Below are 22,083 nucleotides of genomic sequence, written 5' to 3'. Positions count from 1 at the left end.
ACTCTGGCCACAAGGGGGCACCAGTGCTGCAGTGATGGGCAGCTGCGGGCACTCAGGGGCTGGATTCCTGGTCCGGAGGGGAGGATGCCCGGCGCATGCAGTGCCCCCGTCAGAGAGCGGCAGGGGCTGGGTGGTGCCGCTCAGTGAGGCTCCGAGCATGAACCTGCAGACAGGGAGAGAAAGGAGATCCCAGTATAAACCAGTATAACGGCAGCTTCAGAGCGGGGAGGAGCAGTGGAGCTCCCAGTATAAACCAGTACAGGGAGGCTGCTGCAGGACTGGGACCCTCCCAGTTCTCCCAGTATAAGGCGAGGGAGTGGAGATCCCAGTCTCAGCCCAGAGGCTTCCCTAGATCCCCCCGCGGATGGAGGAGCCCCCGGCGAGGCGGCCTGGGGCCGTGGGCTGCTGGCGCTGCTTCTGGGAATTCTGGAACTACGAGACCCCCAAAGTCATCGTGGTGAAGAACCGCAACCTCGGCATCATGTACCGAGGGGTGCAGCTGCTGATCCTGCTCTACTTCATCTGGTAGGTCCCTGGCTGAGCCAGCGTGTGGGTCTGGGAGAGCTGGGGTGGGGAGAGCTGAGGGGGCAGGCAGAGACACCAGCCTCAGCACCAGCACAGAGAGCTGAGTGGGGGGATGGATCCTCTGCTGCATTGGAGCCATTCGCTGCTTTACACCAGAGAAGGATCTGGCCCCAGGGTTGCAGTTCAACCCTTTCCTGTGCTGCTGAGTTCAGGAAGGGACGGAGTGGGGTTAGATGCAGGAGGGAGGGGACGCAAGGTTCTGTCCAGCCCCACTGCCATGAGGTCCTGCTGGCCCCACGATGGAACTGGGGGGGTCTGGGATTAGGACAGGGTCCTGCAGTAGGTACGTCGTTAGCTGGGTGAGCCACATAGCTGCAACCAGAGAAAAAGAGGTGGGGGTGGGGGACCAACAAGGAGTGTTTTATTCAACACAGCAGAGACAAGGCAGGAGGGCAGCGTAGCCAGCCCGGCCTGGGCACTTTGCTGGCCCCAGCCCTTTGCAATGTGGTTACATCTTGCATCACTTTGCACCGACCCTTCCGACTCCGGAATACGAGAGCTGGTGAATAAAAGGCAATTATGGTTTGCAGGAGACTTCAGGGGTTTTAGTTTCCCGTTAGAATGTTTTTGTTTTCTTCCTCTCAACGACAATCCCAACCTGAAACCTTTTCCATTTGATCAAAACATTTCTGATAAAAATGTAGTTTTCAAAAATCATTTCTGGTAAAAAAGCAAAAACAAATTGGTTTGGGGTAAAAAAATGTTGCCTTTGGAAAATCAAAACCTGAGCAGTGGTACCAAAAAGGAAACCTGTCCCCCAAACAGTTTTTGGTTTTCATAACCCCCTCCCCCGCCCGAAATTTCAACTGAAATAAAAACGTGCACAGGTCTCGGGTTTGGGGTTTTCTGCCAAAAAATATTCTCTGACTCTGGTAAAAATGTAGTAAAATGAATTGTTCTTTTTCCTTTTCCCCTTTTCCCTTTGCTCTGCTCTCCAGTGCCCCCTCAATCGCCTTTTTCTAGATTGTTTAATAGTCGTTTTCTCCTACTGTCCTGTCTATGTTGTGGTCTCTTCCTCCCTCCTTTAACTTTCCATTCTCTTTTCATAGAATCATAGAATCTCAGGGTTGGAAGGGACCTCAGGAGGTATCTAGTCCAACCCCCTGCTCAAAGCAGGGCCAATTCCCAACTAAATCATCCCAGCTAGGGCTTTGTCAAGCCTGACCTTAAAAACCTCTAAGGAAGGAGATTCCACCACCTCCCTAGGGAACCCATTCCAGTGCTTCACCACCCTCCTAGTGAAATAGTTTTTCCTAATATCCAACCTAGACCTCCCCCACTGCAACTTGAGACCATTGCTCCTTGTTCTGTCATCTGGTACCACTGAGAACAGTCTAGATCCGTCCTCTTTGGAACCCCCTTTCAGGTAGTTGAAAGCAGCTATCAAATCCCCCCTCATTCTTCTCTTCTGCAGACTAAACAATCCCAGTTCCCTCAGCCTCTCCTCATAAGTCATGTGCTCCAGCCCCCTAATCATTTTTGTTGCCCTCCGCTGGACTCTTTCCAATTTGTCCACATCCCTCCTGTAATGGGGGGCCCAAAACTGGATGCAATACTCCAGGTGTGGCCTCACCAGTGCTGAATAGAGGGGAATGATCATGTCCCTTGATCTGCTGGCAGTACCCCTACTTATACAACCCAATATGCTGTTGGCCCTCTTGGCAAGGAGGTCACACTGCTGACTCATATCCAGCTTCTCATCCTCTGTAATCCCCAGGTCCTTTTCTGTAGAAGTGCTGCCTAGCCACTCGGTCCCCAGCCTGTAGCAGTGCATGGGATTCTTCCTCCCTAAGTACAGGGATATGTCTACACTACGGGATTATTCCGATTTTACATAAACCGTTTTTTTAAAACAGATTGTATAAAGTCGAGTGCACGCGGCCACACTAAGCACATTAATTCGGCGGTGTGCGTCCATGTACCGAGGCCAGCGTTGATTTCCAGAGCGTTGCATTGTGGGTAGCTATCCCATAGTTCCCGCAGTCTCCCCTCCCATTGGAATTCTAGGTTGAGATCCCAATGCATGGTGGGGCAAAAACAGTGTCGCGGGTGATTCTGGGTAAATGTCGTCACTCAATCCTTCCTCCGTGAAAGCAACGGCAGACAATCATTTCGCACCCTTTTTCCCTGGATTTCCCTGGCAGACGCCATAGCATGGCAACCATGGAGCCTGTTTAGCCTTTTTTCACTGTCACCGTATGTGTATTGGATGCTGCTGACAGAGGCAGTACTGCAGCGCTACACAGCAGCATTAATTTGTCTTTGCAAGGTAGCAGAGACAGTTACCAGCCCTATTGCACCATCTGCTGCTTTGGAAATTGGTGATGATGGTTACCAGTCCTATTGTACCGTCTGCTGCTGTCATGGGTGCTCCTGGCTGGCCTAGCTGAGGTCGGCCGGGGGCGCATGGACAAAAATGGGAATGACTCCCCAGGTCATTCCCTTCTTTATGTTTTGTCTAAAAATAGAGTCAGTCCTGCCTAGAATATGGGGCAAGTGTACTAGAGAACCAGAGAGCACAGCCACTCTGGGTCAGAGCTCCAGACATCCCGCAGAAATGATGAGCTGCATGCCATTCTAGGGGGTGCCCCTGCCACAACCCCACCCGTTGCTTCCCTCCTCCCCCACCCCTCCTGGGCTACCGTGGCAGTTATCCCCCCATTTGTGTGATGAAGTAATAAGGAATGCAGGAATAAGAAACACTGACTTTTAGTGAGATAAAATGAGGGGGAGGCAGCCTCCAGCTGCTGTGATAGTCCAGGCCGGACAGAATCTCCATTAGTCATTAAAGGGTCGGGGGGAGAGGAGCGCAGCCTCCCGCTGCTATGATGAGGATGGTTACCAGCCCTATTGCACCATCTACCAGGACTGAATCTCCAGGACACAAAGCTTAAAGAAGGGAATGACCGGGAGTCATTCCCATTTTTGCCCAGGCGCCCCCGGCCGACCTCACCGCGGCCAGCCAGGAGCACTCACGGGATGATGACGAGGACGGCTATCAGTCATTTTGTACCGTACCGTCTGCCACCGGGGAGGGGAGGGGAGAGGATGCTGCTGTTTAGCGCTGCAGCACCCCGTCTACCAGTAGCATCCAGTAGACATACGGTGACATTGAAAAGAGGCGAGAAATGATTTTTTCCCCTTTTCTTTGAGGAGGGGATGGGGGGTGAATTGACGACATATTCTCTGAACCACCGGCGACAATGTTTTTGACCCTTCAGGCATTGGGAGCTCAGCCAAGAATGCAAATGCTTTTCAGAGACTGCGGGAACTGTGGGATAGCTCGAGTCCTCAGTATCCCCTCCCTCCCTCCATGAGCGTCCATTTGATTCTTTGGCTTTCCATTACGCTTCTCACGCAGCACTGTGCTGAGTCCCTGCTGCGGCCTCTGTCTATCATAGCCTGGAGCTTTTTTCAAATGCTTTGGCATTTCGTCTTTTGGAACGGAGCTCTGATAGAACAGATTTGTCTCCCCATCCAGCGATCAGATCCAGTATCTCCCGTCCAGGGCCGGCTCCAGACCCCAGCGCGCCAAGCGCACGCTTGGGGCAGCATCCCGCGGGAGGGCGGCAGGCGGCTCCGGCGGACCTCCCGCAGGCATGCCTGCGGAGGGTCTGCTGGTCCCGCGGCTCCGGTGGAGCATCTGCAAGCGTGCCTGCGGGAGGTCCACCGGAGCCGCGGGACCTGCAACTGCCAGAGCGCCCCCCGCGGCGAGCCACCGTGCTTGGGGCGCCCCCAATCCTAGAGCCGCCCCTGCTCCCGTACAGTCCATGCTGGAGCTATTTTTGGATTTGGGACTGCATCGCCACCCATGCTGATCAGAGCTCCACACTGGGCAAACAGGAAATAAAATTCAAAAGTTCGTGGGGCTTTTCCTGTCTACCTGGCCAGTGCATCCGAGTTCAGATTGCTTTTCAGAGCAGTCACAATGGTGCACTGTGGGATACCGCCCGGAGGCCAATACTGTCTATTTGCGGCCACACTAACCCTAATCCGACATGGCAATACTGATTTCAGCGCTACTCCCCTCGTCGGGGAGGAGTACAGAAATCGGTTTAAAGAGCCCTTTATATCGATATAAAGGGCTTCGTTGTGTGGACGGGTGCAGGGTTAAATCGGTTTAACGCTGCTAAATTCGGTATAAATGCGTAGTGTAGACCAGGCCCAGGACTCCACACTTGTGCTTGTTGAACCTCATCAGATTTCTTTTGGCCCAATCCTCCAATTTGTCTAGGTCACTCTGGACCCTATCCCTGCCTTTCAGTGTATCTACCTTTCCCCCAGCTTAGTGTCACCTATGAACTTGCCGAGGGTGCAATACGTTCCCATCCTCCAGATCGTTGATAAAGATGTTGAACAAAACCGGCCCCAGGACTTGGGGCACTCTGCTTGATACCACTTTCTTCTCCCTCTGTTTGTCCCGGACCCTTCCCCTCTCTCTCATCCCCCATTCCCACTCTCTCTGCACTCTGCCCCCGCACTTCCCTTTCCACTAAAAGCTCCCCCATCCCATGCCCTCTCCTTCCCCACACCCACTCGCTCTCCTCTTTCCCAGCCCCCATGTCACGCGCGCACATGCTGGTGAATGAGATCTCCCAGCAGGGCAGTCGCACACACACCGCCCAGCTGATCCAGAAACGATTTCCTCACGGCATAATTCAGCCCATGGCCAATGCAGTTCTCGGCCTCGCTGCCGAGTCTGCTCACCAGCGCAAAGCATGGCGGGGATGGGGAGTGTGTGACAGGGGAGCTGGAACAGAGACCCCCCACCTCCGCTCCGAGAGGGACCACCCAGCATCTGTTAGCTGGAAATAAGTCTGAATCCCGGCTGAGCGAGCCAGGATTCCCTCAGCGAAAGGCTTCGCTAGCAGGGCCTTGAGACACCCCGGCCTCAAGCAGCACTAACTATTACACTGCCCAGAATGATGCTTGCTGTCTAGCCAGCTGGTGAATGCAGCCAGTGGGCCAGGGCCTGAGGGGGACAAACACACCCGCTATTTGAGAGGTGGTAGGTAGCAGGATTCCAGGATCGTGTTCCTGGCTCTAGGATCAGATTCATGCTGCGTTTCTCAGTCAGTGCCATGTGGTCCCATCTGGCCTGGGAATCTGTGAAAAGCTCCAGCCCCTGGGTCAGTCTTGCCAAGCCAACCACCCTTCCTTTGTTTCCTAGTCTCTGGAAACCCAGCTGGAACCAGTATCTGCAAATCTCACTGGGGTGGCACCAGTCTGGAGGGGTTTAGAGTGAATCCCTGTCCCTGGCCCCAAAGATCCTGCACTGGGTCTCCCTTTTCCATGCCAGGACCCCTCTGGGACCCCCTCCCAGCCAGGTGGGATCCAGCCAGCCCCCTCCCGCCCCACACATTTAGCAATATGGGTTGGGCAGGGTGGTTACAAGGTTCTGATAGTGCCCAGAGTAAGAATCCCAGGGCCAGTGGTTACACACAGCTCAATCAAGCACATACATTGGCACATTCCTTCTGTAAGGCAAAGGGGTGAGACTTTCCCCCGGCTTAGCGAGACCTGGGTTTTGTGAGTTGCACTTTCACTCCCTGGGCAAGTGGCGAGGTCGGCACACAAGGGCTCGGTTAATAGCGAGGGTTAGGAAGGGCACAGAAGCACTGCCGGCCATTAGTAAATAGCCGAGGCCAGAGCTGTGGTCTCCTGGCTTGCAGGCCGGCTCCTCGCCCAAGGCCAGCTGGGACCTCATGAGGGGAGGGTCTCTCTGCAAAGACCAGGGATTTCACCTGCCCTGCAGGCTGGAGAGACAGACCTGCCACATGCATGAGCGTCACCCAGACGGATGAGCCCTGGTGGGAGTGTGCGGGATCCCCCAACAGCGACAGACCTGCTCCCCAGTCCCCAGCCACCCCCTCTCCTGGCTTCTCTCTGCCCCGCTCTGCCCCGCACGGCATCGCTCACTCTCTAAGACCATCACCGCGCCCCACACACCCGTTCGTGCTCCCCAGGTTCTCTCGGCCCCGTCACTGGACTCCTGTCTCTGCCTGCTCCTGCCTGGTGCTCCCAGCACCTGACCCCGTTGGTGTGGGCTGGGATCTGTGATGGGACGGGCTAGCTCCCAGGAGCTGCCCAGCAGGGATGTGGATAATGCAGCAGTGCAGGGAGGATGGGGCAGGGTTGCAGGAGACGGGGAGAAGCCCTTGCGTTTTGGATTCCCCAGCCATAGGGCAGGCAGAGGTGGGGGATACGTCCCTCCCCCACCCGCCGCACCCCCGGCGGCTGGGACCCAGGTGAGAGCAGCGGGGGCAGTGCTGGGCCTGGATCCCGGGCGGGGGGTGTGTGCCCCTGACGGCTCCCCCCACCCCCAGGTACGTGTTCATCATCCAGAAGGGCTACCAGGAGAGCGAGACGGGCCCCGAGAGCTCCGTGCTCACCAAGGTGAAGGGCGTCACCCGCTCGCACAGCAAGGTCTGGGACGTGGAGGAGTACGTCAAACCCGCCGAGGTGAGGCTGTGATCTGCCCCCCCCCCGCGAGGCCCTGACATTACCCCCCCCGCAAGGCTGTGACGGTGCCCCTCTGCCCAGGCTGTGATCTGACCCCCTCTTCTGCGAGGCCCTGACATTACCTACCCCCCCCGTAAGGCTGTGACACTGCCCCTCCCCCATGCACCCCCACAAGGCTTTGATGTGACCCCTCTCCCCTCTGGGAAGCCAAAGCACTGCCCCTCCCCCACTCCCTCCCCATGAATCCCTGACGCTGCCCCTCCCCCCAACAGGCTGTAATAGCGCCTGCCTGATTCCAGGTCCCCCTGGAAGCAACCAGACCCTGACAGCCCCCAGACAGGCAGGAGGGGGCTGCTCTGGGCACCTCGCTAACGTTGGCTGTGCCAGTGCTAATAACAGCACGTCGCCCGCATGTGACCAGCACCCCCAGAGCCCCCGCTGAGCGCTGCACGGAGCCAGGGCCCAGCACAGAGCCCCTGTCCCTGCACCCCCCATTGCACCCCCAGAGCCCCCGCTGAGCGCTGCACGGAGCCAGTGTTGGGGACTTTAACCCCGACAGCGAAATTCGTTGTCTGATCACAGAGAGACAGGCAACACCAGCAAGGTCCGATCAAAAGCCCTTTATTGACAAGTGCACGCATCAACAAAGGGCAGCTCGTCTCCAGTGAGAACCAGCCAGCTCTTTACAGCTTAGTATTAGCCTATATAGACAGTTTTATTACGTCATACATCACTCACTTGAGTAAAACCCACCCCCCTTTGTTTAACAACTTAAAACTAGACACTTTTAATATACACACATACCTAGACTTTATGTCTACAACTTTAGATTATTAATTATATCTTAACAACACCCAAAAGTTAGAAATACAGGGGAGTTTTAAACAAACCTATAACTCAACCAAAGAGTTAGAATCTGAACCGTGGGATGCTAGAGTTTCTTATCAGTTCTTCAAACACTGTCCTTAGCACAGCTAATGGTATGCCAGGAATGCAATCCCTGGCTTATCTCTCTCACGTTTTCCAGGGCTCTGTAAAACAATGCTGCTTCTCAGTACTTTTCCACTCTGGGATTACCCAGAAACCTCTGTTAGCCTGACTTCAGTCAGGTTGGCATAACTGGTTTTGTGCTACATCTTTATTCAGGCCTAACACCAGCACAGAGCGCCCATCCATGCACCCCCCTATTGCACCCCCAGAGCCCCCGCTGAGCACTGCAAGGAGCCAGCACAGAGCGCCCCTCCCTGCACCCCCCTATTGCACCCCCAGAGCCCCCACTGAGCGCTGCACGGAGCCAGGGCCCAGCACAGAGCGCCCATCCCTGCACTCCCCCCATTGCACCCCCAGAGCCCCCGCTGAGCGCTGCACGGAGCCAGCACTGAGCGCCCCTCCCTGCACCCCCCTATTGCACCCCCAGAGCCCCCACTGAGCGCTGCACGGAGCCAGGGCCCAGCACAGAGCCCCTGTCCCTGCACCCCCCCATTGCACCCCCAGAGCCCCCGCTGAGCACTGCACGGAGCCAGCACAGAGCGCCCCTCCCTGCACCCCCCCAGGCCTCCACTGAGCTCTGCACGGAGCCAGGGCCCAGCAGAGAGTGTCCCTCCCTGCACCCCCCCATTGCACCCCCAGAGCCCCCACTGAGCGCTGCAGGGAGCCAGCACAGAGCGCCCCTCCCTGCTCCCCCCCATTGCACCCCCAGAGCCCCCGCTGAGCGCTGCAGGGAGCCAGCACAGAGCGCCCCTCCCTGCACCCCCCGGGCCTCCACTGAGCGCTGCACGGAGCCAGGGCCCAGCACAGAGCCCCTGTCCCAGCACCCCCCCATTGCACCCCCAGGGCCCCGCTGAGCGCTACACGGAGCCAGCACAGAGCGCCCCTCCCTGCACCCCCCTATTGCACCCCCAGAGCCCCCGCTGACCACTGCACAGAGCCAGGGCCCAGCACAGAGCCCCCCTCCCTGCACCCCCCCATTGCACCCCCAGAGCCCCCACTGAGCGCTGCACGGAGCCAGGGCCCAGCACAGAGCCCCTGTCCCAGCACCTCCCCATTGCACCCCCAGAGCCCCTGCGCTGGGCTGATCCCCCTGTGTGAGCTGACTTGCCTGCTTGCCATAGGGAGCCCAGCGAGACCCCGCGACCCCTAGAACAGTGCGCCCTGGGGCCAGCCCGGCGGGGCTCCTGGAGGGGAAATGGTGAAGGGACTGGCCTGGGCAGGCAGGGGGGCAGGATTTACGGGCCCTCCCACCTTGGGAATATGGAGAGGCAGCTGGCTGCTCTTTCGCTGGCTGAGGCCGGCCAGGCGGATGCCCTCCAGTGATCTCACTCACTCCATCGCCAGCCGGGCACCCAGTGAGGGCTGGGGGGGGGGGGGAACGGGGGCAGGGGGCTCCATGGAAAACGTCTCTCTCTCCCTGTCGGCTCTGCAGGGCGGCAGCGTGTTCAGCATCCTCACCCGGGTGGAAGTCACCCACTCCCAGACTCTGGAGCGCTGCCCCGAGGTGAGGGAGGCAGCCGGGGCTGGGTGGAGGGCAGGGCACAGCCCGGGGGTGGGGGGTGGAGGCAGGGGGCCTGGCTGGCTGGGGGCAGTGAAATGATGTGAGGAAGGAGGCTGGGGATGGTGCGTGGTTTGAGCTGCCCCACGGCAGCCCCAGACCCACACTCCGGCCCAGGGTGATTGGCAAGCAGGAGCACCGCGGCCGGTGGGTAGGTGGCAGCCCGCATGGCGGGAGAGGGAGCGACACCAGTTGCAGGGGGTGGGAGCTGCGGTGTGTCCTGGAGCCAGAACTTGGCCTCTCTGGCTCCCGGCGTCCTGCTTGGCTCTGCCCCATTTCCACACCTCAGTCTGGGCTGAGCTCGCTCCGCTCCCGGCTGCTGAGTGCAGGGGGCAGAGGTCCCCCAACGCGAGGGGCATCCCAGGCTGCAGGGGGTGGTGAGGTGGGGGTGAGAGGGAGGGTGCTGAGTAGGGGGACTGGCTCGGTCCTATCGCTGCCCTCCTCCAGCTCTGCCCTCTTTGCAGGGTCCCAGGGGTCCCTCCCCTCTCCCGGTGACACCTTGGTTTCTGCCCCCGCAGAGCCTGGAGGTCCCTCACGCCGCCTGCAGCTCCGACAGCGACTGTGTGGCTGGGGAGATGGACATGCTGGGGAACGGTGAGTGAGCAGTGCCGCCGGCGGCCGGGATGGCAGCATGGGCACGGCCAGCGCCAGCCGGAGACTGGCATTCAGCCGCCCCAGGGCCAGGGGAGGGCGGGGCCTGCCGCCCCCAGGGGACGCGCTCTCAGTCCATCTGTCTGTCCCCGCAGGAGAGAGGACGGGGCGCTGCGTCCCCTATTACAGCGGGCCGGGGAAGACCTGCGAGGTCACTGCCTGGTGTCCAGTGGAAGACGGACGGACGGTCAGGTAGAGAGGGGGCCGCTGGGAGTGCAGGGGGAGCTGGGAGCCCCTCACCCTTCTCCTGCCCTGGGATGCCACCCAGCCCTCACCCCAGCACCCAGCTCCAGCGGGACACCCCAGAGGGAGACGGAGCTGGGCAGGGAGGGGGTGCTAGGTTGGGGGGAGGCAGGACCCCCCCTTCTCATCGGGGTGGGTTAGCCCCAGGAAAGGGGGGTGTCAGCAGTGGAGAGACACAGCACCCTCATGGTGGAGCAGGGACCCCCACGTGCTCTGGGGCGATGGGGTTTTGGGTGGGGGGCCATCACTTGTAGGGGTGGGGAGGACGATGCCCTGGGCTCGGGGAAGAGGAACTCCCTGCCCAGGGAAGGGCTGACACGTTTCTGCCCTCGCCAGCGAGTCCCTGGGGAAGATGGCCGCGCAGTTCACCATCCTGATCAAGAACAACATCCACTTCCCCCGCTTCGGATTCTCCAAGTACGGCTCAGCAGTGACCCGCGAGTCTCACGCCAGCCGCCCCCTCGGGGCCAGTCGGGACCAGAGCCGGGGCGGGGAGGAGGGGGCGAGAGCCCTGGCACATGGGCACCGGGGTCGGGGAGACGCTGCCTGGGGGCTGTTCTGGGTGTGTGGGTTGTGTCAGCAGCTGGCTGAATGATGCATTGTGGGCGGGCCGGGGCACCGCAGACCAGCACACACTAGAGATGAGTCTGGACCAGGGGTGGGCCAAGGGCCACATCTGGGTGGGGACATTGTATGCAGGGCCGGGGCAGGGGGTTGGGGTGCGGGAGGGAGTGCGGGGGAAGAGGGGGGGCAGGGGCGGGGCCACGGGGGAAGAGGTGGGGCAGGGGCAGGGCCACGGGGGAAGAGGTGGGGCAGGGGCGGGGCCATGGGGGAAGAGGTGGGGCAGGGGCGGGGCCACGGGGGAAGAGGTGGGGCAGGGGTGGGGCCCCGGGGGAAGAGGTGGGGCGGGGCGGGGCAAGGGTGTTTGGTTTTCAGCAATTAGAAAGTTGGCACCCTAGCGTGTTCGGGCGTGTGCAGGGGTATTGGCAGCCGTGGGCCCCACGGGGGTCTGGGTTTGTTCACGTACATGGGGGGTGAGACACTCAGCAGCGCTCGGCGTGTCTCCTCAGAGGGAACGTGAAGGGCGAGAAGAGCGGCTACCTCAAAGGCTGCACCTTCAACGAGACCTCTGACCTGTACTGCCCCATCTTCCGCCTGGGCTCCATTGTGGAGCAGGCAGGAGAGAACTTCACCGCGCTGGCCGAACGGGTAGGCTGTGCGGGAGGGGGGACAGGGGATGGGCTCTGGCCCCGGCGACAGGGCACGGGCTCTGGCCCGGTGTGCGGGGAGGGGGGACCCTTGCCCGGCGACAGGGGACGGGCTCTGGCCCGGTGTGTGGGGAGGGGGGACCCTCGCCCGGCGACAGGGGACGGGCTCTGGCCCGGTGTGCGGGGAGGGGGGACCCTCGCCCGGCGACAGGGGACGGGCTCTGGCTGGGTGTGCGGGGAGGCGGGACTCGAGCTCTGGCCCGGTATGGCTGCTGCAGGGTCTCTCCTAGGGCTGGGTTCTCTCGGGCACGTGGAAGGCTCCGGCTCAGGCCCATCCTGCTGCCGATCTTGCCTCCTGCACAGGGGGCGTTGAGGGTCAGGGGCACTCGAGCGGGTGCCGTGGCAGGGAGCTCCTGGCACGCCAGAGACACCCTGGGGCAGGCTGCTGGGACGCCGTCAGACAGACAGCGCAGGCCTGCAGGCAGCTCCGTGCCGAGCCCAGCATGTCGCTCAATCCGGCTGAACGCCCTGCGCCCAACACTGCCCGGGTGCCTGTGGGGGGCACCAGCTGCTGCAGGAGGGCCTGGCAGGTGAATGCCCTTTGGCTCACTGGCCATTCTCTGCCGCTCCCCAGAGCCTTGCGCCATCCTGGCCTCTCTTCTCAGGGTGCCCCCTACTGGCAGCTGCTGGGTCCCCTCTGGTGCCAGAGCCACACTGGGCCCGGAGAGCCAGCTCCTTCGCGCTTCCCTTGTGCCAGCGCCAGTCTGCCGGGCGCTGTGCTGAGCTAGGCTGGCAGGCAGCTCCCGGAGCCCGGCGGGCCCTGCAGGGCAGCAGGATGGAAAGCGTCTGGCTGGACGGGCAGCAGGGCGATACGGGGAGCAGAGAGGGGGGCTCTGACACGCAAGGCGGTCTGGGGCGGGGGCAATGGGCTGGAAGTGAGGACCCCAGGTGTTGCCCAGGGCAGCTTGAGGTCCTGCTAGAGCTGCGTTGGTCCTGCCCTGCTCTCTGTCGCCCGCAGGGCGGCGTTATCGGGGTGATCATAAACTGGAACTGTAACCTGGACCTGCCCGACTCCGCGTGCAACCCCAGCTACTCCTTCCGCAGGCTGGACCCCAAGAGCATTCAGGTGTCTTCTGGCTACAACTACAGGTGACCTGTCCCCCCGCTCCTCTGGGGCGGTGACCCCCAGGGCCCTGTCAGGGAGTGTGGGGGGTTCAGGGCCCCGCACCCCTCTTCCTGGGATTCACCGGGGCTCTCAGCCAGCCAGTAACACAGAAGGTTTATTGGGCAGTAGCAACGCCGTCTAAAACAGAGCTTGTAGGTACAGCCAGGACCCCTCAGGCAAGTCCTTCTGGGGGGTTCAGGGAGCTTAGCCCCCAGCTTGGGGTTCCCTGCGTTGCACCCCCCAGCCCCCAACTCCCAAAACCCAAACTCCTCCAGCAGCTCTCTTCCCCTCCGCCCCCCCCAGCTCCTCCTCTCCTTTGGTCAGTCTCCCGGGCAGGTGTCACTTCTCCCAACCCCCGCTCCTGGCTCAGGTTACAGCTCAGGTGGCTTCCTTCAAGGCAAGTCCCCCATCCCCAGTCTCCCCTGCAACATTCCCAGGTCAAATCTGCCCCACTCCCTGCTCCATCACATCCTGCAGCCCCCCTGCTCTGGGGCCTGGCCGCTCCGCTCTGACTGCCCCTCATCCCGCTCTCTCCTGCCCAGGTTCGCCAAATATTACAACGGCAACGGGACGAACACGCGGAGCCTGATCAAGGCCTATGGGATTCGCATCGACGTTATTGTGCATGGCCAGGTGGGCAGAGAACCCTGCCCAGGGACTCCTCCCCCGCCCTGGGCCCGGCACTGCGGGACCCTGCCCGGCGCCCCCTCCCCCGCCCTGGGCCCGGCACTGCGGGACCCTGCCCGGCGCCCCCTCCCCCGCCCTGGGCCCGGCACTGCGGGACCCTGCCCAGGGACCCCTCCCCCGCCCTGGGCCCGGCACTGCGGGACCCTGCCCGGCGCCCCCTCCCCCGCACTGGGCCCGGCACTGCGGGACCCTGCCCAGGGACCCCTCCCCCGCACTGGGCCCGGCACTGCGGGACCCTGTGCTGCCAGGCTGGGCCGAGTCACTGACATTCACACGTAGGGTGGCCAGATGTCTGGTAGGGGACCTGACGGTGTCCGGTCAGATCTACTGACTGGACACCCAAAGTCCGGTTACTGCAGGTGGGGTGGTGGAGAGGAGCCAGGTCATCGCCGGGGCTGCCTCCTGCCTGCGTCGGGCAGCTGCAGCTCCCAGCCCCGGCTCTGCAGGCGAGTCCCTCCCCATCCATGCAGGGAGGGGAAGAGCAGCGAACAACTGTGGGAGGGGGATAGATAAGCAAACAGGGGTGGGGCCTCATGAGGAAGGGGAGGGGCTGGGGCAGGGGTGAGGCCTGGGGGAAGGGACACAGCAGGGGTGGGGTCTGGGGTGAGGAGTGGGGCAGGGGTGAGGCCTGGGGGAAGGGACACAGCAGGGGTGGGGTCTGGGGTGAGGAGTGGGGCAGGGGTGAGGCCTGGGGGAAGGGACACAGCAGGGGTGGGGTCGGGGGTGAGGAGTGGGGCAGGGGTGAGGCCCGCGGGAAGGGACACAGCAGGGGTGGGGTCGGGGGTTAGGAGAGGGGCAGGGGAGAGGCCTGGGGGACGGGTCACAGCAGGGGTGGGGTCGGGGGTGAGGAGTGGGGCAGGGGTGAGGCCCGGGGGAAGGGTCACAGCAGGGGTGGGGTCGGGGGTGAGGAGTGGGGCAGGGGTGAGGCCCGGGGGAAGGGACACAGCAGGGGTGGGGTCTGGGGTGAGGAGTGGGGCAGGGGTGAGGCCCGGGGGAAGGGTCACAGCAGGGGTGGGGTCTGGGGTGAGGAGTGGGGCAGGGGTGAGGCCTGGGGGAAGGGACACAGCAGGGGTGGGATATGGGGTGAGGAGTGGGGCAGGGGTGAGGCCTGGGGGAAGGGTCACAGCAGGGGTGGGGTCTGGGGTGAGGAGTGGGGTAGGGGTGAGGCCCGGGGGAAGGGTCACAGCTGGGGTGGGGTCTGGGGTGAGGAGTGGGGCAGGGGTGAGGCCCGCGGGAAGGGACACAGCAGGGGTGGGGTCTGGGGTGAGGAGTGGGGCAGGGGTGAGGCCTGGGGGAAGGGTCACAGCAGGGGTGGGGTCTGGGGTAAGGAGTGGGGCAGGGGTGGAGTCTGGGGGGACAAGGTGGGGCAGGGCCCAGGGGGAAAGGACGGGGGAAGGGAGGTTCTGGGGTTTATAGTCTGTATGACAAAGTTGGCAACCCTGAGCCCCGGGGCAGGTGGCAGGGGGTGAGGAGCGCGGTGCTGACCGCTCTGTTTTTCTGCCTAGGCAGGGAAGTTCAGCCTGATCCCCACCATCATTAACCTGGCCACGGCGCTGACCTCGGTGGGAGTGGTGAGTATGTGCCCGCTGTGCCCGGGCTGCTTGGCACAGGCTCCCTCGGGCACTAACCCCGCTCTTCTGCTTCCCAGGGCTCCTTCCTCTGCGACTGGATCTTACTGACCTTCCTGAACAAGAACAATGCGTACAGCGCCCGGAAATTCGATCAGGTACCGGCCCGGCCCCGCACTACGGCCCAGCCCTGCTCCTGCCAGGGCGTTCCCTCCCCTGGGCCGGGAGGTGCCCTCATCCACGGGCACGGGGGCAGGGAAGCGACTCGCCATGTCACACAGCAAGGCAGGGCAAAGCAGGGAATAGGACCCAGGAGTCCCAGCACCCTGCTCTCACCACTAGACTCCACTGCCTGCGCGGTGACTGGGCATCTCCAGGCTCGAGAGCAGGGAGGGAGTGCCTGGGGCACCTCCCCCCACCCCCGAATTAAAGCCCAGCAGAGATTCTCCCCCTGCAGCGCCGGGAGACCCCCGGCGGGGCCCCCCGCTACCAGGGGAGGCAGGAGTGAGTGTGGAACTAGCTCCGGAGACCCTGGAGAAGGGGGCCATGAGCCCTGCCCGGCCCAGCCCCCTCGTGCTGCAGCTGCTGTCACACGTTGTGTTTCTGCCCATCACAGATGCAGCCGCTTGGCACCTCGAGAGCCAGTGCCCAGAGACCAGGCCGGATGGGCTCTCCCTGCCCCTGCTGGCTCCGGGCGTTCCTTGCGGGAGCCGGGCACCGCAGCCTGCCTGACGAGCCACCCCACGGGCCTTCCCCTGGTCGTTCTCCACGCCCCGGGCCCTGGGGTGGGGCCGTGGAGCGAGGCCCAGGCACTACCCGCCCCATCTCTCCTCTGTCTGGCCAGGACAGGACCCCGGCCCCAGGCTGCAGCGGTAACGCCTGCACCACCCAGGCCTCCTCGCCGGCCAACCCCCAGGGCCCCGGCCAGCTCTGAGCTGCCTCTGCCCCCCACCTGCAGCTGTGGCTGGACTGGAGAGTGGGGGGACACTGCCAATGGGCAGGCTGAGTGGGACTGGAGGGGTGAGGACCAGGAGACCCCCGGCCCAATCCGGATTTCACCGCGTGGGCAGCAGAGTTCCCGGAGAGCCTCAGCTTCCCTGCGACTCTCTGCAGGGCTTGGGGCAAGTGAGCTCCGGCCCAGGCAGGCCCCCAGCGCTAAGCTGAACAGCCGCACAGGCACCCTGGAGCCTTGTACAGATCCCGGGGCAGGGCCAGATCCCCACGGGGGCAGCGTGGGACAGGTACCTGCCCCGTTCTACACCCCCTGCTCTGCCGGCGCCAGCCCCTCCCGCAGTGAACGTGCCCAGTGGGCTGTGATGGGGCGACAGGTCGGCCCCAGGAGCCCAGCCACAGAGAGGCTGGTCTGTGCAGGCTGCAGCCGCCTCCCCGGGCCCAGCCGGCTCTTTAACTCGCACTGAGCCGGGAGTCACTTGGGTCGCTGGGTGCCATGAGCTGAGGGAGCACGTGGGTACTGGCCTCTCCCGGGGCATCACCTCTTCCCTGCTACTCTCCCCCTAAGGGAGCCCCCCTGCCCCGCCCCAGGCTCCTCTTCCTCCACAGCTGCTCCCCGCATTTCCCCTGCTGTGCTGGAGCCTGCTCACCCCATGGAACTGAGGCTGTGAAACCTGCTCGCACGCTCCCATGAGCCACCCACAAACCCGGCCATGCCCACTCATGGCCACTCATCCTTCTGGCTGGCTTTGAGCAGCAGCAACGTACTGACATTTGAATAGTCGTCTTTAGGTTTCAGAGGTAATGTGCCATTGAGATGACATCACCTCTCTCAGAGCTGCTGTTTCAGGCTCCCTGCAGACTCTGGCAGAGTTCACAGCATCAGTGACATTTGGGTCATATTTTGAAGGGTTTTGTTACAATAGTAAGGGCTAGAGATTTAATTGTAGTGCTCAGGGATTTGGGAGGGGGGCAGGGGTCAGGTTTTTGCGGCCCAGCTTGAGACACCTCATTTTACAGGAAGTGCAGAGCCCCTGTCCTGTGTAAAACTGCCCAGGCTGAGCACCTGAAAATGGAGATGCCCCCAAATCCAAAGGTGGATTTACAGTAAAACACAGGGGGCCCTGGCACGGGGACCCCAGGGCCGGGCAGCTGTGGGGGGCAGAAGCTTGATCCTGCTGGCTCCTGGGGCTCCTGCTGCAGGCTCCGCACCCACCAGCAGCCAAGCTCCCCGCCTCCTCCCCCGAGCACGCTGTGGTCCCATTCCTCCCTCTTGCTCTCCCTCCCAGTGCTTCCCCTGCCACCAAACAGCTGTTTGCCAGTGCTCAGGTCACTCCGGGAGCAGGGCTGCAGCGCGCTCAGGGGCGGGACCTTGGGGAAGGGGGTGGAATCGGGGCAGGGCGGAGCAAAGGCAGGGCCCCCGCACTCCCTTACACATACCTCCCCTGCCGTGAGCCGCTTGGGGCAGGGGGCTGGGAGCACCCCACGACCCCCATGCCCCGTGCCATGATGGGAAGCACGTAGCTGCCAGAATCCTGAGCTCCTCCAGAGAGAGGTGCCAGGCAGGACGGCGCAGCCCCCACGTGGCCCGTACCCAGAGAGATGGGGGAGGGCAGAGCCCACATGACCGGACACCAGGCAGCCGGGTGGGTTGCTAGCATGGTGATGCCTGGGCATGGGAGTGGGGGTGCAGATCCTGGATCTCATTGCACCATCTCCCCAGCTTCTTTCCACACCCTACACCAGCGGGGCCATACAGGGGCCATACAGGGTGATTCTGGGCATCCCCAGCGAGATCAGGGCCCCACTGGGCTAGACGCTGCAACCCACCCCGTATTCCCACTGCATCTCTCATGGAGCTCTCAAAGCAGCCATGGGGCAGGCGAGCTGGGAGCCGTCTGCTCAGTGTGGCTGCTACATGGCAGCTGTTTATGGGCCTGTGGCGGAGCAGGGAGCGGGGCGGATTTGACCTGGGAATGTTGCAGGGGAGTTACACTGGGGATGGGGGACTTGCCTTGAAGGAAGCCAGCTGAGCTGTAACCTGAGCCAGGAGCGGGGTTGGGAGAAGTGACACCTGCCCGGGAGACTGACCAAAGGAGAGGAGGAGCTGGGGGAGGGGGAAGAGCTGCCGGAGGAGGTTTTGTTTTCAGTCTTGGGCTGGGGGTGCAACGCAGGGAACCCCAGGCTGGGGTCTAAGCTCCCTGAAGCCCCCAGAAGGATTTGATTGAGGGGTCCTGGTTGTACCTACAAGCCCTGCTTGGGACTGTGTCCTGTCGGCTAATAAACCTTCCATTCTCTTGGCTGGCTGAGAGTCCCGGGGAATGGCAGGAAGAGGGGGGCAGGGCCCTGACTCCCCCACACTCCGTGACAGGGCCCATCCACGCTACCGAGCTGTGAGGTGTGGCTGCGGCGCGGCCCCGCCAGGCACTGCCTGGCCTTGCCCCCATTGCTCAGCTCAGCCGCTGGGCGCTGTGGAGGGGCCGCAGGGGCGTGACCAGCCTGGTGCAGGGCCGTTGCTCTGAGCAGGGCTGGCTAACGTGATGGGGACGGTAGCCGCCTGCGGCCCGAGCCCACGCTGTGACGCAGTGGGCTGCTCTCAGGTTCCTCCCCCTGCTGCACGGGGCCCGTAGCTCCCTGCCTGCCAGCCTGGGACAGGAGGTGCAGAAAGACGCTGCCCCCAGCTCGCCAGTGCAGGGAAAGCCATCAGAGCGACTGCAGCTGCCCCACATGATGCCCGACTCACCAGACAGCCCTGAACCCGGCCCCCCTGTCACGTCTCCCCGTGTGATGGCATCACATGCCGGATACACCCCTGTGCCGCCCTCCCCCCACTCAGCGCGGGCTGCTGGTGCCGCTAAGTGCCCGGGGAGCCGCTAAAGCAATTAGAAAGCGGCTTGGAGGGAACCGAGTCAGAGCAAGCAGGGGGGGTTCTGAGCATAATCTCATTTTCTGGCTCTTCTGTTTCTGCGGCAAATCCCAGCGCATTAGCAGCTTCCTGCTGTGACCTCTAGGAGAACGCAGGGGCCAGGGCAGCCAGAACCCAGGGCTGGCTGCTGGTAGCTTGGCTTCACTAGCAGGGCTGGTCCCCCCAGTCCCCTGCAGGACCGGGCAAGGGTTAGGGGTCGGACCATTCCCGAGCCCCTGCCCACCCCAGGGCAACACTCAGGGCTGCCAAGCCCAATGGGCCCTGGAGGAGAGTCCCGGGAGCAGCAGGAGCTGGGGACAGAAAGGGGAGGGGAGGGGAGGGGAGAGGTTTTTCTGCTGTTAAGGGCACCCAGGGCCAGCTCCCATGCCCCTGGGAAGAGGAGGGCAAGGAGACCAGGGCTTTGCGCCAAAGAGCGCCCAGGGTCAGGTCACAGATGCTGCACCAGGCCAGGGGCTAGGGGAGGGGGCCAGGAGCAGAAGCTGGGGGATCTATTCCGGGAGGATGTAACGGCATTAACGCCTGACTACTGTGCTCTGAACCTCACTCCCTCCAGAGCCGCCACTGCCTTCGCTGGAAACAAGCGTCGGATGAGTCACACTGTCACATTTTAAGCATATTGCATAAATAAACAATGCTGCAAAATCGCCCGTTGCAATGTGAATCTTATTTTTAAATAGCAAGATGGGGTTTAGGTTCCTTTGCTTGTTAATGCACGTTTAAACGTGTGCGTGCGTGTGCGCCCGGGCACTAGTTAATGCCATTGTTTGAAAATACAGAGACTAAAATAGCATCACCTAAGAAAATGAGAGAGACAGCAAAACCTCACTGATTAGCCTTACGGCCGGAAAATACTTGACAACACACAATGCATTTGGCTGTAAGTTCGACTTTGTAAAGCCAGGTTGTATAGTCAGGGTTTTTATTGTACCACCACCAGGCCTTTGTCTTTTCGATGGGCCTTTCAGAGCTGCTCTGTTCTGATGAGCCCTCACCAGCATCCACGACTGGTTCCGTTTCTTGAACGTGCAAGCCGTTGCAGTGTGGTGTAGGCACAAGCACCGTGAACGTGCCCACGTGCACGTGTGGCTCAGTTACGTGCACAGACTTTACGGCAGGGGTCTCAAACTCAAATGACCCCGAGGGCCGCATGAGGACTAGTGCATTGGCCCGAGGGCCGCATCACTGACACGCCCCCTTGCTGCCCCTGGCCCCACCCCCAATCCACCCCTTCCATGAGGCCCCGCCCCTGCCCTGTCTCTTCTCCACCTCCTCCCCTAAGCGCGCGCAGTTTTAATAAATATATACACTCAGTAATGCACCTCACTCAAAGGACAAAACACGCACTTAGATTTACTGCCTAAGGCTCTGGGAGGGAGTTTGGGTGGGGGAGGGGGTCTGGATGCAGGCTCTGTGCTCGATGCAGGCTCCAGGCTGCGGCAGGGGGTGGGGGTGCAGGCTTTGGGACGGAGTTTGGGGATAGGAGGGAGTGCAGGGGTGAGGGCTGTGGGGCTGAGGGCGAGGGGTACATGATGCAGGAGGGGGCTCAGGGCTAGGGAAGAGGGTTGGGCTGTGGGGTGAGGGCTCTGGCTGGGGCTGAGGATTAGCTCTCTCCAGCCTGAGCGCCCCCACATCATGAACCCCTCATCCCCCCACACCCTAATCCTCTGCCCAGCCCTGAGCACTTCCCTTCCCCCCCCCCCCCAGCCCGGCCCCGGCGGGTCCCGCTTCCCTTCCCCCGGCCCGGCCCCGGCGGGTCCCGCTTTCCCCCCCCCCTTACCCGAGCGCGTCTCCGGCGGTCCCGCTCAGAGCCGCGTGGTGAGGGGGCGGGGCTGTGAGCTCCACGCCGAGCGCAGCGCTCAGCCCAGAGCTCCCAGCCCCGCCCCCTCCCCACGCGGCTCTGAGCGGGGCGGGGCTCAGGCGCTGAGCCTCCGCTTTTCTCTTGGGGGCCCCTGCGGAGCTGAGCTCCGGCCGCAGGGAAGAGCTCCGCGCCGCATGCGTTTACGGCATGACAAAGCCGCAACCACACAAGGTGAAGAAATGCATGCACGGTGCAACTGCTGGGTAGGCCAATGCACCTCTCCTGGCATTTTACACCCTGGCTGGCCTACTGGGAGGAGTCCAGTGGCACCTTAAAGACTCTCACGTTTATTTGGGCATAAGCTTTCGTGGGTAAAACCCCCACTTCTTCAGGAGTGAAAGTTACAGCTGCAGGCATTCGATACTGACACATGGAGAGAAGGGAGTTACCTCACAAGTGGAGAACCAGTGTTAACAGGGCCAATTGGAGGGAGGGGTAGCTCAGTGGTTTGAGCAGTGGCCTGCTAAACCCAGGGTTGGGAGCTCAATCCTTGAGGGGGCCATTTAGGGATCTAGGGTGCACCAAAAAACCTCAGAGACAGTACTTGGTCCTGCTCGTGAAGGCAGGGGACTGGACTCCAGGACCTTTTAAGGTCCCTTCCAGCTCTATGAGATAGGTGTATCGCCAATTCAGTCTGGGTGGATGTGGTCCACTCCCAATAATAGATGAGGAAGTGTCAATACCAAGAGAGGGAAAGTTGCTTTTGTAGGGAGCCAGCCACTCCCAGTCCCTGTTCAAGCCCAAATTAATGGTGTTAAATTTACAAATGAATTTTAGTTCTGCTGTTTCTCTTTGAAGTCCATTTTTTAAATTTTTGTTGTTGCAGGATGGCGACTTTTAAATCTGTTATTGAATGTTCAGGGAGATTGAAGTCTTCTCCTACTGGCTTCTGTATGTTACCATTCCTGATGTCAGATTTGTGTCCATTTATTCTTTTACATACAGACTGTTCGGTTTGGCCAATGTACATGGCAGAGGGGCATTGCTGGCACACGATGGCATAGATCACATTGGTAGATGGCTGATGAATGAGCCCCTGATGGCGTGGGCTGCTGTGGCTGGGTCCTATGATGGTGTCACTAGAGTAGATATGGGCACAGAGAAGGCAACATGGTTTGTTACAGGGATTCGGGTTCCTGGGTTGGTGTTTCTGTGGTGTGGTGTGTAGGTGCTGGTGAGTATTTGCTTCAGGTTGGGGGGCTGTCTGTAAGGGAGGACTGGCCTGCCTCCC

The 22,083-nt window shown here is 61.6% G+C and overlaps 1 protein-coding gene across 1 annotated transcript; it reads left to right on the top strand.

Annotated features, from left to right (window-relative positions):
- Window positions 1-466: 466 nt before the first annotated feature.
- On the top strand, window positions 467-17,279 carry P2RX2 (purinergic receptor P2X 2). The gene is made up of 12 exons (XM_044990257.1): window positions 467-525; window positions 6,912-7,047; window positions 9,470-9,541; window positions 10,114-10,189; window positions 10,342-10,438; window positions 10,826-10,906; window positions 11,560-11,698; window positions 12,716-12,846; window positions 13,405-13,495; window positions 15,055-15,159; window positions 15,198-15,275; window positions 15,734-17,279. The coding sequence occupies exons 1-12, from the start codon at window positions 482-484 to the stop codon at window positions 16,049-16,051; spliced, it is 1,368 nt and encodes a 455-aa protein (XP_044846192.1). The 5' UTR covers window positions 467-481; the 3' UTR covers window positions 16,052-17,279.
- Window positions 17,280-22,083: the final 4,804 nt, after the last annotated feature.

The sequence above is a fragment of the Mauremys mutica genome, chromosome 16 (assembly GCF_020497125.1).
Source record: "Mauremys mutica isolate MM-2020 ecotype Southern chromosome 16, ASM2049712v1, whole genome shotgun sequence".
Taxonomy (NCBI): domain Eukaryota; kingdom Metazoa; phylum Chordata; order Testudines; family Geoemydidae; genus Mauremys; species Mauremys mutica.
The sequence above is the reverse complement of the archived record's forward strand: the minus strand, read 5'-3'. Positions and strand labels throughout refer to the sequence as shown.

Excerpts from the sequence above, each read along its gene's own strand:
- P2RX2 (XM_044990257.1), top strand. The coding sequence starts at position 482 with ATGTACCGAGGGGTGCAGCTGCTGATCCTGCTCTACTTCATCTG. Across the intron at positions 11,699-12,715 it reads TCACCGCGCTGGCCGAACGG|GGCGGCGTTATCGGGGTGAT; the intron begins GTAGGCTGTGCG and ends TGTCGCCCGCAG. Across the intron at positions 12,847-13,404 it reads TCTTCTGGCTACAACTACAG|GTTCGCCAAATATTACAACG; the intron begins GTGACCTGTCCC and ends TCTCCTGCCCAG.